Source organism: Pleurodeles waltl, chromosome 2_2 (genome assembly GCF_031143425.1).
Source record: "Pleurodeles waltl isolate 20211129_DDA chromosome 2_2, aPleWal1.hap1.20221129, whole genome shotgun sequence".
NCBI classification, from domain to species: domain Eukaryota; kingdom Metazoa; phylum Chordata; class Amphibia; order Caudata; family Salamandridae; genus Pleurodeles; species Pleurodeles waltl.
In genome coordinates this window covers 850,605,469-850,622,337 of record NC_090439.1, presented here as the reverse complement: position 1 = coordinate 850,622,337, position 16,869 = coordinate 850,605,469, and the positions used below count along the sequence as shown (strand labels likewise).

Below are 16,869 nucleotides of genomic sequence, written 5' to 3'. Positions count from 1 at the left end.
TGTGATATGATTCCAAGAGAGTACCCATACATAATAAACAAGTGGCCAAGGTGTCACCCTTGGTGGTCCGGAAGGTCATCAAGAAAGCCTTATACACTTCAGACCTTCCGATTTGAATTTTACAGCCCTTTATTACTATTGAGCAGGATATGACAGTTTGAGAATGGGTAAGGGGGGATGGGAATTACCAGGAGACCTGCATAGCAATAACACATATGTGGCCTTCTAGGAAGCACAAGAAAACATTGGAGTGGGGAGGGCGCATTTGCTGCAATATGCCCGACTAGCAAATATAGCAAGGGGGCTTTGTCCGACATTCCCAGAGTTTCCATAGTTCAAACAACCACTGCAAGCATTATTAACACTGGCTGGAGAGAAAAAATAATAACTAATATGTATAGGACGCTGCAGGGGAACAGAAAGGTGGGGCTTGTACCGCAGAGATGGATGGACATTATTGTAGAGCACATAACAGATGGGAGATGGATAACAGCTTGTGAACAAATCTGTGGTATATCCACTAATGCTTGTTTCAAGTTAACTCAGTTTCACTATGTGCACAGAACCTACCTTACATCCTTGAAATTGGTGGAAATACACCGGCATAGGTGTTTTCTGTGCTATGTGAAGACCTGAGAGTGGTGTTTAATCACATGGTTTGGTCCTGTTCTAGAATTTAAGCCTTGGGATAAGTTGTAGAGGCATTAAAGTCAGTGATGGCTACCTTAACAGACAAAACTATGAAACATGGCCACATCAGTGTCTATAAAATATGGAAAACAAACAACATGAAAAGAAGATTTTTATCACTGGGGAGGATACTGGCAGAACTTAGAAATTGCAATTAACTGAAACAAAATACAGACCATACACCTGCATCACCTGGGAAAAAAAGTGATCTACTGGAATTGATGATTGCAGAAGAGATTCACATAAAAACACATGTACAGATGGAAAATTAGCTGAGGATTTAATGGAGTGGGCTGAGGTGCTGCAGCTCGTCACAGACTCGCTGCACACTTGTACACCCTGAATGGTTCTAGCCAAACTATCATTCTAGTACGAGCAGAAAGATTTGAACCAGAACAGTGCTTTTAATGGGCCGGTACTCACATGTACTGAGTACTGGCACTTATTTGCATTCTTTTAAGTACCAGCACTTTTCCACCGTCAAGAAGAATACCTGTACTCATGGTGCCTGCTATCCTGTTTATTGCTAGTGCTGCCGAGGCGGTCATGGTGGATCTTGTCTTCAGGACACTCTTACAGCTAAAGCGCCAGCTGCAGTCCTGTGCTGAGGCCCTACTGAACCGTTCAGCAGCAGCTCATTTGCATTATGTCTTGGATGTGCAGGTGTTGAGAATACCAACTTCATGTTGAGCTTGACGGAGCAGTGTCCATGCAGGCCCTGCTCTCTCAATTACATTCACAATACCCTGTGCAGTTGTGCCCACACTGGAACCCAGGCAACTAAATGAGTGCAGAAATTAAGGAAGTTGTGGGAGACAAGGAGTTAAAATGAAAATGTCACTTACCCAGTGTACATCTGTTCGTGGCATCAGTCGCTGAGATTCACATGGTATGCATGAGCTCGCCATCTGGTGTTGGGTCGGAGTGTTACAAGTTGTTTTTCTTCGAAGAAGTGTTTTCGAGTCACGGGACCGAGTGACTCCTCCTTCTGTGCTCATTGCGCATGGGCGTCGACTCCATCTTCGATTGTTTTCCCCGCAGAGGGTGAGGTAGGAGTTGTACTATAGTAATAGTGCCCGCGCAATGAAAAATGTAAGTATGTACCTATTAAAGGATTAAGTAATATATATACAAATGTAAAAAATTGAAGGTAACTTCTGAACTGCTACAGGCTTCCGGGGAGGTGGGTGGGTCCATGTGAATCTCAGCGACTGATGCCACGAACAGATGTACACTGGGTAAGTGACATTTTCAGTTCGATGGCATCTGTCGCTGTAGATACACATGGTATGCATAGACTAGTAAGCAGTTAGTTCCCCATAAGCGGTGGTTTAGCCTGTAGGAGTAGAAGTTGTCTGAAATAGAGTTCTTAATACAGCTTGACCTACTGTAGCTTGTTGTGCGGATAGCACATCTATACAGTAGTGTTTGGTGAATGTGTGAGGCGTAGACCAAGTGGCTGCCTTACATATTTCCTGCATTGGGATGTTTCCTAAAAAGGCCATTGAAGCACCTTTTTTTCTTGTTGAATGTGCCCTGGGAGTAATGGGCAGTTGTCTTTTTGCTTTAAGGTAGCAGATTTGGATGCATTTAACTATCCATCTGGCTATACCTTGTTTTGATATTGGGTTACCTGCATGAGGTTTTTGGAATGCAATAAATAGCTGTTTAGTTTTTCTGATGTTCTTTGTTCTGTCAATGTAGTACATTAATGCTCTTTTGACATCTAATGTATGTAGTGCTCTTTCAGCCACAGAATCTGGCTGTGGGAAAAAAACTGGTAGTTCTACCGTTTGATTTAGATGGAATGGTGAAATAACTTTTGGTAAAAATTTTGGATTAGGTCGTAGGACGACCTTATTTTTATGTATTTGTATAAAAGGCTCTTGTGTTGTGAACGCTTGAATTTCACTTACTCTTCTTAGAGATGTAATGGCGATGAGAAAGGCAACTTTCCAGGTTAGGAATTGTATTCCGCAAGAGTGCATGGGTTCGAAAGGTGGGCCCATGAGTCTTGTTAGAACCACGTTTAGGTTCCATGAAGGAACAGGTGGTGTTCTTGGTGGTATAATTCTTTTAAGCCCTTCTATGAATGCTTTGATAACTGGTATCCTATACAAGGAAGTTGAATAGGTAGTTTGCAGGTATGCAGATATTGCTGCAAGGTGTATTTTAATAGAAGAGAAGGCTAGCTTTGCTTTTTGTAAATGGAGCAAGTAATTTACTATATGTTTTGGAGTTGCGTCTAGTGGTTGTATCTGATTATGATGGCAGTACCAAACAAATCTTTTCCACTTACTTGCGTAGCAGTGTCTAGTGGATGGCCTTCTGGCCTGCTTTATGACTTCCATACACTCTTGGCTAAGTTGTAAGTGTCCGAATTCTAGGATTTCAGGAGCCAGATTGCTAGATTCAGCGATGCTGGGTCCGGGTGTCTGATCTGTTGGTTGTGTTGCGTTAACAGATCTGGTTTGTTGGGCAGTTTGATGTGTGGTACTACAGACAGATCTAGCAGTGTTGTGTACCAGGGTTGTCTTGCCCACGTTGGTGCTATTAAAATGAGTTTGAGTTTGTTTTGACTCAATTTGTTTACTAGGTAAGGAAGGAGAGGGAGAGGAGGAAAAGCGTAAGCAAATATTCCTGACCAGTTCATCCATAGGGCATTGCCTTGGGATTGCTTGTGTGGGTATCTGGACGCGAAGTTTTGGCATTTTGCGTTCTCTTTTGTTGCAAATAAGTCTATTTGTGGTGTTCCCCAGAGTGTGAAGTAGGTGTTCAGAATCTGTGGGTGGATTTCCCATTCGTGGACTTGCTGGTGATCTCGAGAGAGATTGTCTGCCAGCTGATTCTGGATCCCCGGAATAAACTGTGCTATTAGACCAATTTGATGGTGGATTGCCCACTTCCATATTTTTTGAGCTAACAAGCTTAACTGCGTTGAATGTGTTCCTCCTTGTTTGTTTAGATAATACATCGTTGTCATGTTGTCTGTTTTGACAAGGATGTATTTGTGGGTTATGATTGGTTGGAAAGCTTTTAGTGCTTGAAAAACTGCTAATAATTCTAGATGATTTATATGCAGTTTTGTTTGATGTATGTTCCATTGTCCTCTTATGTTGTGTTGATTGAGATGTGCTCCCCACCCTGTCATGGAAGCATCTGTTGTTATTACGTACTGTGGCACTGGGTCTTGGAAAGGCCGCCCTATGTTTAAATTTATACTGTTCCACCATAGAAGCGAGAGGTAAGTTTGGCGGTCTAGCAACACCAGATCTAGAAGGTGACCCTGTGCTTGAGACCACTGTGAGGCTAGGCACTGTTGTAAGGGCCTCATGTGCAGTCTTGCGTTTGGGACAATGGCTATGCATGAGGACATCATGCCTAGGAGCTGTAGTATTGTTCTTGCTTGTATTGTTTGGTTTGGAGACATGTGTTGAATGACTCTGTTGAAATTGTGGATCCTTTGTGGAGTTGGCGTTGCTACTCCTTTTGTCGTGTCTATTATGGCTCCTAGATATTGCTGTACTTTGCTTGGCAGAATGTTTGATTTTGCAAAGTTGACGGTGAACCCTAGTTTGTAGAGGGTTTGTATGACTTGATTTGTGTGGTTTGAGCATTGTGTGAGCGAACTGGTTTTGATTAGCCAGTCGTCTAGATACGGGAACACATGTATTTGCTGCCTTCTGATGTGTGCAGCGACTACTGCTAGGCATTTTGTGAATACTCTTGGAGCGGTTGTTAAACCAAAAGGCAATACTTTGAATTGGTAATGTATTCCTTTGAATACAAACCTTAGATATTTCCTGTGTGATTGATGTATTGGTATATGGAAATATGTGTCCTTGAGGTCTAGGGTTGTCATGTAGTTGTGTTTTTTGAGCAATGGTAACACTTCTTGTAGTGTGACCATGTGAAAGTGGTCTGATTTGATGAATGTGTTTACTACTCTGAGGTCTAGAATTGGTCTCAGTGTTTCGTCCTTTTTTGGTATCAAGAAGTACAGTGAATAAACTCCTGTGTTTATTTGTGTGCTTGGTACTAATTCTATTGCATTTTTTTGCAGTAGTGCTTGAACTTCTATCTCTAGAAGCTGTGAATGGTATTTTGATAAATGTTGTGATTTTGGTGGTATGTCTGGGGGGAATTGCAGGAATTCTATGCAATAACCATGTTGGATAATTGCTAGGACCCATGTGTCTGTAGTTATTTTGTCCCATGCTTCGTAATATTGACGTATCCTCCCCCCCACTGGTGTTGTGTGGGAGGGGTGAGTGACGTGTGAGTCACTGCTTGTTGGTAGTGGTTTTGGGGCTTTGAAATCTTCCTCTATTCCTAGGGAATTGCCCCCCTCTATACTGGCCCCGAAAACCTCCCCTGTACTGTCCCTGGTAGGTGGGCGGTGCGGACTGTGAGGTGCTAGCTTGTGTGGCCTGACCCCGAAACCCTCCTCTAAAAGGTGTTTTGCGGAAGGTGTTATAAGATCCTCTGCTCTGCGGGGAGTAGAGTGCGCCCATGGCCTTGGCAGTGTCAGTGTCCTTCTTGAGCTTTTCTATGGCTGTGTCGACCTCCGGACCGAACAGAAGTTTTTCGTTGACTGGCATGTTAAGCACTGCCTGCTGAATTTCTGGCTTGAATCCAGACGTTCTGAGCCATGCGTGCCTACGGATGGTAACCGACGTATTAATGGTCCTTGCGGCTGTGTCTGCTGCATCCATGGAGGAGCGTATTTGATTTTTGGAAATGTTTTGACCCTCCTCAACAACCTGTTTTGCTCTTTTTTGCAGATCTTTTGGGAGATGTTCAATGAGATGCTGCATCTCATCCCAGTGGGCTCTGTCGTATCGCGCTAGCAGCGCTTGTGAATTTGCGATGCGCCACTGGTTTGCTGCTTGGACAGCAACCCTCTTCCCGGCTGCATCGAACTTCCTGCTTTCTTTATCTGGGGGAGGTGCATCCCCAGAAGTGTGTGAATTTGCCCGTTTTCTGGCAGCCCCTACCACCACAGAATCTGGTGGCAGCTGAGAGGTGATGAATACAGGGTCCGTAGGAGGCGCCTTATACTTTTTGTCCACCCTAGGCGTCACTGCCCTACTTTTAACTGGCTCCTTGAAAATGTCCTTTGCATGGCGTAGCATGCCTGGGAGCTTCGGCAGGCTTTGGTAGGAGCTGTGGGTTGAAGAGAGGGTGTTAAATAAAAAATCATCCTCTACTTGTTCCGAGTGTAGTTCCACATTATGGAATAGTGCTGCTCTAGCCACCACTTGTGAGTAGGCTGTGCTGTCTTCCGGTGGTGATGGCCTAGTTGGGTATGTGTCTGGGCTGTTATCAGACACTGGTGCGTCGTACAAGTCCCACGCATCCTGATCTTGGTCATCGTGGCTCATGGCGGTGTGAGCTGGCGAATGGGACGGGGTGTAAGTTGGCGAAGCCGGAGTTACAGGTGGAGGCGAGGGAGGAGGTGTTACCTTTTGTGCTGTTTGTTGCTGAGGAGTAAACTGAAGCGTTCTCTTTCGTTTGACAGGTGGAAGGGTACTGATCTTCCCAGTCCCCTGCTGAATAAAGATACGCTTTTGCGTGTGATCCACGTCAGTGGATTGCAGTTCTTGTTCAAATCTATGTTTCTTCATTTGTGAAGACATAGAATGCTCTTCAGTATAGGAGCCTGAAACAGGGTCTGATGTCGCTTTTTTCGGCTCCGAAAACCCTGTTGATTGTTTTTTCGGCTCCGAGGTAACCTTCCTCTTTTTCTGTGCCGAAAATTCTTGGCCTCTATGGTCTTCGGCGCCACTGTCTCGGCGTCGATCCGTGTCGACACCGAACTCTCGGTGTCGATGCTTCTGTTTAGCACTCTCTCGGTCCCGAGGAGGCTGCGTGCCGGTGTCTCGACCGAAGTCGGACGATCTCGACACTGAATGGGCCTTTTTCGGTGCCGATTGTTGGTCACCGAGAATTTGGGTGGAGCCATGGCCGGTTGGCAGTGGCGTCCCCTGGGCCTTCTTTCTTTTTTTAAGTTCTGATCTCGACGTCTTACTCACAGTTTTTGTAGAGTCTAGCTCGTCGGAGTCTGAATCCTGGATGGAAAAGGATTCCTCCTGTTCCTCTTCTGTCTCGAACTGTCGACGCTCCTTTGGCGTGGACGCCATCTGCAGTCTTCTCGCTCGACGGTCGCGCAGAGTTTTTCGGGACCGGAACGCCCGACAGGCCTCACAGGATTCTTCGCTGTGCTCGGGTGACAGGCACAGGTTACAGACCGAGTGTAGGTCAGTATAAGGATATTTGTTGTGGCATTCGGGGCAGAATCGAAACGGGGTCCGTTCCATCGGCGTTGTTCTCCACGCGGTCGGGCCGACTAGGCCCCGACGGGGTGCCGAAATCTACCCCGAAGGGCACCGAAGCGCTTCGATGTTCAACGCGTCGTCGTATGTGTCTATCTCGAACCGGATCGCAACGATACCGTCGAAAATCTTCCGTTTTCAGCTATCTTTCCGTTCCGAAACTCGGAGCGACAGGAACACGTCCGAACCCGATGGCGGAAAGAAAACAATCGAAGATGGAGTCGACGCCCATGCGCAATGAGCACAGAAGGAGGAGTCACTCGGTCCCGTGACTCGAAAACACTTCTTCGAAGAAAAACAACTTGTAACACTCCGACCCAACACCAGATGGCGAGCTCATGTGTATCTACAGCGACAGATGCCATCGAACATGTCTATTATCCTGTGTGAGCAGTTTGTGTTTTTGACTGCTTGTGAGTGTTTAACTGGTTGTGTGTGCGAGAGAGAGAGAATCTGGACACCCTTTGAGGGTATTTTGAAGGAAGTGTGTGGATTGCTTTGTAGGTGCATGTGAGATCGATCGGGCCTCTGTTTGAATGTGTGCGCACATGAGCATATATGACTACTTAGCCAATGCAAATAAATAATACCAGTATGGCATCAAGAGACTGCACTGGTTAAACAAGCATTAGGTGTGGCCTTAGTCAAGCTTGTACAATTGTTAATTCAACAACATGGTAGTCATATGACACAAAAATAGGAAACATGCTTTCTATATATGTTGACCATAAGATTGCAATAATATATTTAAGTTAAAAGAATAATTTACCATTGAATATAATTTAACAGTACCGGTGTTTAGTATGAGGCAGGTGTCTTAGAATTGGTTTAGAACCAGTTTTTAGGTTAATACAAGGCACACAAAGGTATGATTCTCATTAGTGCAAGGAAAAGTTGCCATTGGCCCTTAATTACTGTAAACTGAAGACCTATTTTAAACACACATAATCACTGAAAAATGTATAAGAAATGGAAAGAAGTGAAGATGGAGGACCATGACCACTTACATTACATACCCCATTATATTCATGGCAACATATTGGGAATATCTCAGAGTTTGTTTTAGAGCGATACATCACAATTCTATTTTCTGTTAGCTTTCTTGAGAATGAAGGACAAAGGGTGCGAAAGTTCCCCATATTTCCCCTTTTTCACAAGGTTTTGCATGCATGCATGCCATTAGGAAGTAAGTGCTACTCTTTGTGAGCTCATACTGATCTTTTCGAATTCTGTGTCCTCTGTGGAGACACGAAATGGCAGCGGCAAGGTCAGGCAAGGCTGAACCAAGACCCCACATCACTGGCGCAACGTAGTACATATATGGTCCAATATCACTTAGTGCTGGCCTAAATCACACCAATAGCTCAAGATCAGACACGGTGTTGACTCGAGTGCACACACTTTTTGCCAAGGGCCACACATGATAGGTCAAGATCACTAAGTGCAATGGGCTGCATACATATTTTAGTCTGTCATAGCAGCAAAATAGCTATTAATAAGTATTTATGTGGTATGCCACATGTGCAGAGGAAAGCTGCCCATAGAGGAAATTAGAGACTACTAAGAACAATCCATGCTCCAAATGAATACTCAAGAGATGGCAGACGTGCCTTTGTATCATGTCCCACCCCTAACACCACCCATAGCCCCGCGCATTGGCCACACCCCTAACTCAATCTGGTGAGTGCCTGCATTTATTTTTTCCCATTTAAAGCAGTGAACCAGGAATTGTAATTCCAAAGAGAAAAACTAGTGAGGCTGGACCATGTGCCCTTCGAATGCCTTGATGAACTAACTACATAGTGTTTTTGGACTTGTGCTTACACAAAGGGTTGGTTGATATAGGGGTATACCGTAATGCTGTATTTCAATTGTATTATCTTTGGATTATTGCTCTGAAAAACCAATAAAAGATATATTTAAAATAAGCCAATGTCCCTGTGGCGGTCCTATAACCCGTGTGCAGAATGGGGTAGATTAAAGACTGAACTAGCTACAGAATTTGGCTACCCTGAAGTGTTTTAATGGTAGTCTCAAAGGTGCCAGTTCACAGGGTGTTCCCATAACCTAGCAAATAATGGCCCTTGCTACAGAAACTCAGTCTGTTTCAGGGAGAGAGTCTTTGTTGAGTCACTTGGAGTATGATTAATCCCTAAAATCCCCAGTATAAAATTATTATACCAAAGAAATAAAAGTGATCATCCCATAATTTTCCATCCCTCTCTACTTCTGACTGGTTACATTCACTTTGGAGGGGAAAGAAGCAATGCTTCCAAACGTTTTTAATGACAGGCCACATACCATTACGATTCTGCACTGAGACAAAATATTTTGGACCATGTGTGCTCTCTACATAGTAAGAGTTTTAGAAAACTGACTGAGTCAAACTTAGTTTTTCCCCATTTAGGCATACAGGCTGGCGTATACGAGATTTGGCATATTGTTCACAGACATAAATGTTCATGAAATATAGTCACAAGTCTGCTGGGTACACTGGCTCGAAGGAATCGAACATAGTTATAACTTTGTTGTTGGTTCTGCCAGAAGGATTTCATAGTGGAGAAAGACAGCGTGCCTGGAACTTTATAATTTAATAAATGGGGGCGGCATAGATTTCCATCAATTTATTTTTTAAAGAAGTGGCTTTGAATGAGAAATCACACCACCAGCTCACTAAACTCAGCCTGCTGAGGAGGTGGATGTTAGCAAGTAATTTCCTTGACTCTTCTACTGTTCTTGAAATTTAGCACCTCCCGAGTACACTGTCTCTCAAGCGATCCAGGAAAGAGCTCAGCAGGCATGCATCAAGGTCTCCACACCATCTGCTTTATGATCCAATTATGCCAACATCACTTCTGCAGTTTTGTTGCTTGCCACCTCCTCGCCACCCAACCTTTACCACTGTTAAGAGTCGGTCCGTTTCTAGAATGCACAATCGCCTGCAAAAGGGCAGTTTGGAATAGATGCACTCCTAGCTGTTGCTTTTTCGCAGAGCTGTCCTCTGTTATAGTCTTTGTCTAGAGCGTTTACTCCCCTCAAGAGGGACCAACACAGGTAGGTGTGCATGAGATGATGGAGGGAGTTCCCTTATGCTTAGTAGTACTTATTATAGTAAATATAGGAATGAGGTAGTTAAGAAGTGGACATCAGTTTAAAATCCAGAGCTCCTTGTGAAGCAGCAGGATATTCTTGATTGCCTAGATCATAAAGGAATACTCTTAGGTGTCCTACTAAAAGGAAAGTGCCATGGCCGAAGGTTAACTCTCACAGATCTAATTCTTCTAAAGAATGACTGAGTCCCAATATTTTGCTGCTTCAGTATTTTTTTTTATTTGGAATAGGTTGTTTTAGAAAGACTACAGAAGGAGAGATAACCTTTAGCTTTATCTGACAAATATGCACTCTTCAAAAATCACTGCACTGAAGAGGGATCAAAATAGCGCTATAACCCAATCATGTGCAGCCTCTATCACCACCTAAAGAGAGGTACGGAAGACCCCTGCACATCAGTAGTTGTTGATAAGTGGCCAGGAGATGCAAAGAAAAGAGTTAGGGTTTAGATCTGGAGTCTCCAACCTTTTCACTAACAAGAGTTACTTATGTTCAACGAAAATTTATCCAGAGCTACTAATATTAACTGCGTCGTTCCACCATCTGCAAGATTACCAGCTATGGTCACCACAGTGCAAAATTGCCAGCAGTAATATAAAAAAGACTAAGGGCCTGATTTAGCTTGCATCTTTCTATAGGCATCTTTATACACCGGAGGCAGCATCCAGCCCTGCCTAGGTCGCGACCTTTCTTGCGGGTCTTGATCTACCTTCTTTAGCAGATGACGGGCGTGCCCTCCTGGAAGGGGAGATCAGCAGGCAGGAAGTAGAGAGGGTCATCTCCGATCTACACTATCACAAATCGCCCGGATAGGACGGGCTCCTGGAGGAATTTTACAAATGGGTGGGGACAGAGGCGGTCAACATTATGCATGCCCCTTGAATGAAGCCTTGGGGGCCATCTCCAACAACGCCACTCCAGCCATTATACCAACGCCTGGGAGAGACCCCCTGCTTTGTAGCAATTACCGACCCATATCCCTTCTAAACGGTGACATCAAAATCCTAGCTAGTATCCTGTCAAATAGACTACGTAAAGTCATACCGTCCCTAATCCACCATACACAAGTGGGGTTGGTTCCGGGCCACACTTCTCGAAATCACCTCCGTACCCTATGTCACACTCTATGGGCCTCCAAGGATCTACCTGAACCTGCGCTGGCCCTGTCTTTGGACGCAAAGAAGTCGTTTGACCATATAGAATGGCCCTACTTGTTTGCAACACTGGAAAGATTTGGTTTGGGAAGCAGATTCATCTCTAGGACACGGTTGTTGTATGATCAGCCTATGGCAAGAGATAACTGCGGAGGCTTCCTCTCGGACCCCTTTCCTATCCACAGAGGGACGCGACAGGGATGCCCTCTCTCGCCCCTTTAGTTTCTACTAGCAATGGAACCCCTTGACGCAGCCATCCGTTCCTCCTCTTCCATAACAGGCCTCATTCTGCCGAATGGCAGTTCCAAAATCTATCTATATGCCGAAGATGTCCTTTTAACCCTAACGGACCTTGAGCAATCCTTACCAGCCCTGCTGGAGGTTATTGACAGATTTGCGCCTCTCTCTGGTTATCGTATAAATTGGGACAACAGCGAGGCGCTGCCCCTTTCGCGTGTGACCACAAAAGCAGCGCTTCTAGGCTTCCCATTTCGTTGGACCCCGAGGTGCCTCAAATACCTGGGAGTGCTAGTCAATCCGGGCCTGGCGCACATGGTGGCGGACAACACTGACCCCCCTTATTGCACGAACGAAAATCGATTTTGCAAAATGGAACCACTTAGGCCTCTCCATGTGGGGCAGAGTACAGGCGGTCAGGATGATCAGAGTGCCTCGCTTCACCTTCATCCTGGGGCTCCTTCCCTTACAAGTGTCCCTCTCCGCACTACGAACCATAGATATCCTCATCAGAGCATTTGTATGGGGCTCTATGCGACCACGCCTTGCGCCCGCCAAGATCCTAGCCTGCCGCTCCCATGGGGGTATGGGACTCACCTCAGTGAAACACTATTTGCTGGCATTACACCGGTCACAATTGGCCCACAGCCTGTCCGCAGTGCCGGACCCGCCACAGTGGGTGGCTCTGGAAAGACTGTTGCTCTCCGCGAATGGGGGACTCAGGGTCCCTACTGCGATGACCTCCCATCTACCAGCTCGGCGAACCCGATCCTGAAGGTGTCCAGGGTAGCCTGGCGAAAGGCCCACCGCTTACTGAGGGTCCACCCTCTTCTCCACGCCCAGGCCCCTCTGTGGAATAACAACGGGCTATGGATAGGTGGTGAGGGGCTCAATTGGCTGCAATGGAATAGGGCCGGTATCCGTGAACTCTCTCAGGTTCTGGAACACAACACGCTTAAACCTTTCACTAGGCTGAGGGAGGAATTCGAACTTAAACCGAGCCAAGACTAGAGATACTTACAACTTAAGCATTGCTTGCATCAGGGGGACGACACTATCCGACGGGGGCATCAGCCTTCACCCATGGTGACGTACTTGATGAAGTGGGGACAACACAGGGGAGTTATGGTGGGCCGCTGCGAGCTTATTACTCAGCAGCTTTACTCCCAGCCTCTTCTAGACAAGCCACGCTTCCAGTGGCAGGATCGCCTACAACGAACACTAGATCTGAAGGACTGGGAGGACATTCTGGAGGCTCTGTATAGGGGCACCCGGGAGGCTCACTTAAAGTTCTGCCTCTTTAAGGTGCTACATGACTCGTACTGGTCCCCTGCGAAACTTCACAAGATGGGACTTCTTCTGCACGCGAAGTGTTGGCGGTGTAGAGAGACGTGTTGTGATTTGATACACATCTTAATTGACTGCCCGACAGTTTGGCCATTGTGGGCCGCGATGGGCTCTACTCTGGCTGAGTCTATGCTGCTTCCATCACCACTCCCCCCTTCTCTCATACTACTGCAGGATACGTCCTCCCTTCCAGACCGCATAAGCGGTTACTACATACAGCGTTAGCCACCGCCAAAATCTGCATTCTGCGTCACTGGCGATCTACGACTTCCCCCAACCCCGGAGGAATGGATCATAGCTATGACCCATACTGCCATGCACTAAAGAGTTATTTATAACCTACAAGATCAAGCTCAGATACTTCACCAGGTGTGGACACCCTTCCTTACCGCAGGATGGTCGTAGGCCACACAACACTATCTGTCTCCCCCCCTCCTCTCCCCTGTTGCTCTTAATACCTCTGCTCTATCTCCCCTCTCTTACTCCCCCCTTTTCTCTTCTCTTTTTCTTTTCTCCTCTTTTCTTATCTGTCCCCTCTTCTGGTTTCCCCAGAGATCTGATCCTAGCCATCAACACCCTCTTTAGAATGATCCCCTAGTAGTTGCATTTCTCTGGGCCACAGACATGGCGCAGAGTACCAAGCACGAGACACATTGAGCGAAGGCTCATGCCCCACTGACCCCAGCCGGTTCACTGTCCTGACGTTCAGAAGGTCCGTCACACTGCCACCCTGATTTTTCTGACCTCTGCCGTAAAGGAATTTGGTCCACATTAAGGTACATAGACGTCAAGACACGACCCAAACCTGGGCTGCATCATAGCAAGAAGTGACATTCTTTCTACTGAGTGGCTAGACGACTTTATACTTTTACCCTTACCATCCTGACATTATGATCTCCCTCCCTTCCCTCCTACGTTCTTCTTCAATGTCCCATGGTATCCTGCCCATCTTTTCTCTCTTACCTTTTATTTTTTGGGGGATTTATGCACTATGTCTTCATATACGGGATTGGTTACATTTCAGTGATTTATTTGTTTCCCATATTACTTGATTCTTTATGTATCATTGTTCGCTGATGCTGGGACCTTGGTACCTTTTGGGTTTTGTATCACTCTGCAATGTTCACAATAAAATAAAACTTTTCAAAAATAAAAAATAAAATAAAAATATTGGCTTTAAATATAATTTGAAAATTATGGGCTAGGAAAATACACGTTTTTATATCAGATACACACTTTTTTTTGCCATACATACATATATTAATTCAACCAAACAAAAGCTTCTAATTTGGTAGGCTGTGCTGCACACAGAGGAGCTACTCACAAGTGGCTGGGCAGCTACAAGTAGCTCACAAGCTACTCGTTGGAGAAGCCTGGTTTAGATGGTGGATTGCATTATGGTGACACCAGAGAAACTCACTGAAAAGCAGGTAAAAAGACTAAGGGAGAGGAATGCCTTTGAGGACTGGAAGTCACATGTTTGAAAGCTGATAAGACTGAAAGCCTTTAACATTTCTGGAATACCAACACCTGTACCATGGAGCAAAGCAACAGCTAGGCTGTAGTCTGAAGTACTATAAAACAAGTTCTTCTGTTATTATTGAAATGCTGGTAAATGGCACTTGGAAGATACTGTGAGTAATCTATTTTCAAACATATACTGTACTTAAAACATTTACCTTTAGTTCGTCAATTTCATTCTGAAGAAAGCTTTCTTTCTGTACCATGTGTCTCCTTTGCGAGTCCAATCTTGACTCCATCTCGTGCTTCGTTTCTTCGACTCTGCAGATCATCTCTGATCTATGAGAATAGACATCACTCAATTCAAGCTTTTCAATAGTTGACTATGGATGTACCTCTTTCTGTGACTACTAGATTTTAAACTTTAGCCACACCAAACGAAATGTGCAAATCTATTTAGAATTATTTCATTAAATGGAGGATGAGAAGTTTAAAGTGAGTCCAAATCAAATAATTTAAAATACATTATGGAGTGTCAATGTAGGTAGAATGAACCAAACAAAAATAATTCAAAGCATCTGCCTGCCTGAAGTATAATATTCAGTATCTGCATGGGCATAAAAAACATTCAGTGCAAACTACAATTATCTCACGTTTACAGAGCTTGTCTGTGAAAAGCCTTCCGGGTAGGCATGGAGCCTGAGAACAATGTCCCAATGTTAAAAAACTATGGACTTCCCTTTGTTGACTGCTGACTGCTATATTACAGCATTGTAGGCAGTGCCTTACCACTTCTGCCAGCTACCACTCTGAAGTGACTAACCTTTACTCCATCAGTTTGGATATTCTTACTTGCATACTGCACAAACGTAGATGGAGGGTTAAGACTTCTGGAGCCATTCTTCACATGCACAATGTGTATGCAAGTAGTTGGGGGAAAAGCCATCATTGGCTAAGACTGGCAGACACCATGTCAGGCTCACATAATGAGTAGGGACCTGAGTTTGCCTATACCACCCCTGGCCAATGTCCTCCCATTACCAGGCCCCACCTGCTTGCTCCCTCCTTGTTGGGGCTTGGCTTCTGTCCTGAAGCTACACAAAAATGTGGCAGGTCACAAGCAGGAACACTCACTGGCAGATGGAGGTGGTAAGAAGTGATGACTATTTGTTGGGAGATGGTGTAGGTGTAAGTGGGGTGTGAGGATGTGTGTGTGTTTATATTTATTTGTGTATGTGGAAAGTTACCCATACAAGTGACTGATGTGGCTCCGTGTTCAGGGTGGTATTGACTGGCATGTGGCCGTAAATAGGGGTACATCGTGGGTATAGACAATGGAGACAGAACGATGACACATATTGGGATTGTCTGCCATACAGGTGATATAAGTTCATCATGGCATTATCTGGCATATTCAAAGAAACATGTGTATCCTGACACTAAAAGCTATATATATGGTGGGCACAAAGGCACATGATGCATTGATCAGCCTATGTAAGAAACGGAGCACATCATGTCACTGATTGTCATATGGGGGCAGCGAATTATTGAGTGTGTGAGAGAGTGTGTGTGTGTGTGTGCATACTCACCTAAGGATATGTAACGTCTGTTCATGTGATAGGAGTTAACTGCAATATCACAGCATATTGGGGTTAAATGCGAGTATCCTATAGTTAATAACTGGCATATGAGGCACATGCAAGTGAGGGAAAAATCAGCATTTACTGGGAATAATGGGCCACATTATTGCAGAGATTAGCATGTAATAAAATATTTTTTACTAAAACCAATAAACTGACATTTTAGATGACATCCGTGCCTTTAGTAAATATTGTTACATTAAAATAAAATATCAATGACACGTCATCATGATTTAAAGACATGCTTTTAGATAATGGAATAATTTCACTTATTATAGAGGGCTCTTTTCTTTGCAGTTCATGGTTCACATGGATTAGTTTCATGGTCTATATTGATATATTTGTATTAACTCTTTATAGCTGCAGATACATATCTTGTGCCAGAGCACTGCACTCGTCAGATCTGTGTAACCCAGATCTGCTGTTATTGACTGTATCAATCAAGAATTACTTTATTCAGTCTACATGAGGCCATTAAAGTGCATAAAAAGATGATACATACATTAAGTAGATTACCTTTACAATATTCAGGCTAGAATATTAAGGACACTAAAATTACCAATTATGAAAACAATATAACCTAAAACAATCCCTCCCATATCAACACCGCACACTAAATATACACACAGTAACTTTTCAATATAAAAAATCCATCAAGCTTAAGTCCGTCAAATGTGATCTCGGATAAACCTATTATAGTTATTTTCTTGTTCAGTAAATGGACTTATGAAAAACATTTAAAATGACCAAAGTAATAAAACATGATAAAGTGCTTTGTGCAAAAGACAGGGAAAAGAAACACTTAAGTGGGATCAGCCACCATTTCAAGAGACTTTCTCAGCCTCAGTGATGAGGGGAGGAAGATAGCAATGGCAAAAGTTGAGTAAACATCTG

The 16,869-nt window shown here is 44.5% G+C and overlaps 1 protein-coding gene across 1 annotated transcript in view; it reads right to left on the bottom strand.

Moving 5' to 3' along the window:
- The window catches only part of LOC138282672 (RING finger protein 151-like), a 160,697-nt gene that overhangs the window by 28,824 nt on the left and 115,004 nt on the right, over positions 1-16,869 (bottom strand). Inside the window, exon 5 of the mRNA XM_069220483.1 lies at positions 14,554-14,674. Coding sequence (XP_069076584.1) covers positions 14,554-14,674 — 121 coding nt within the window. The remainder of the gene's footprint in view (positions 1-14,553; positions 14,675-16,869) is intronic.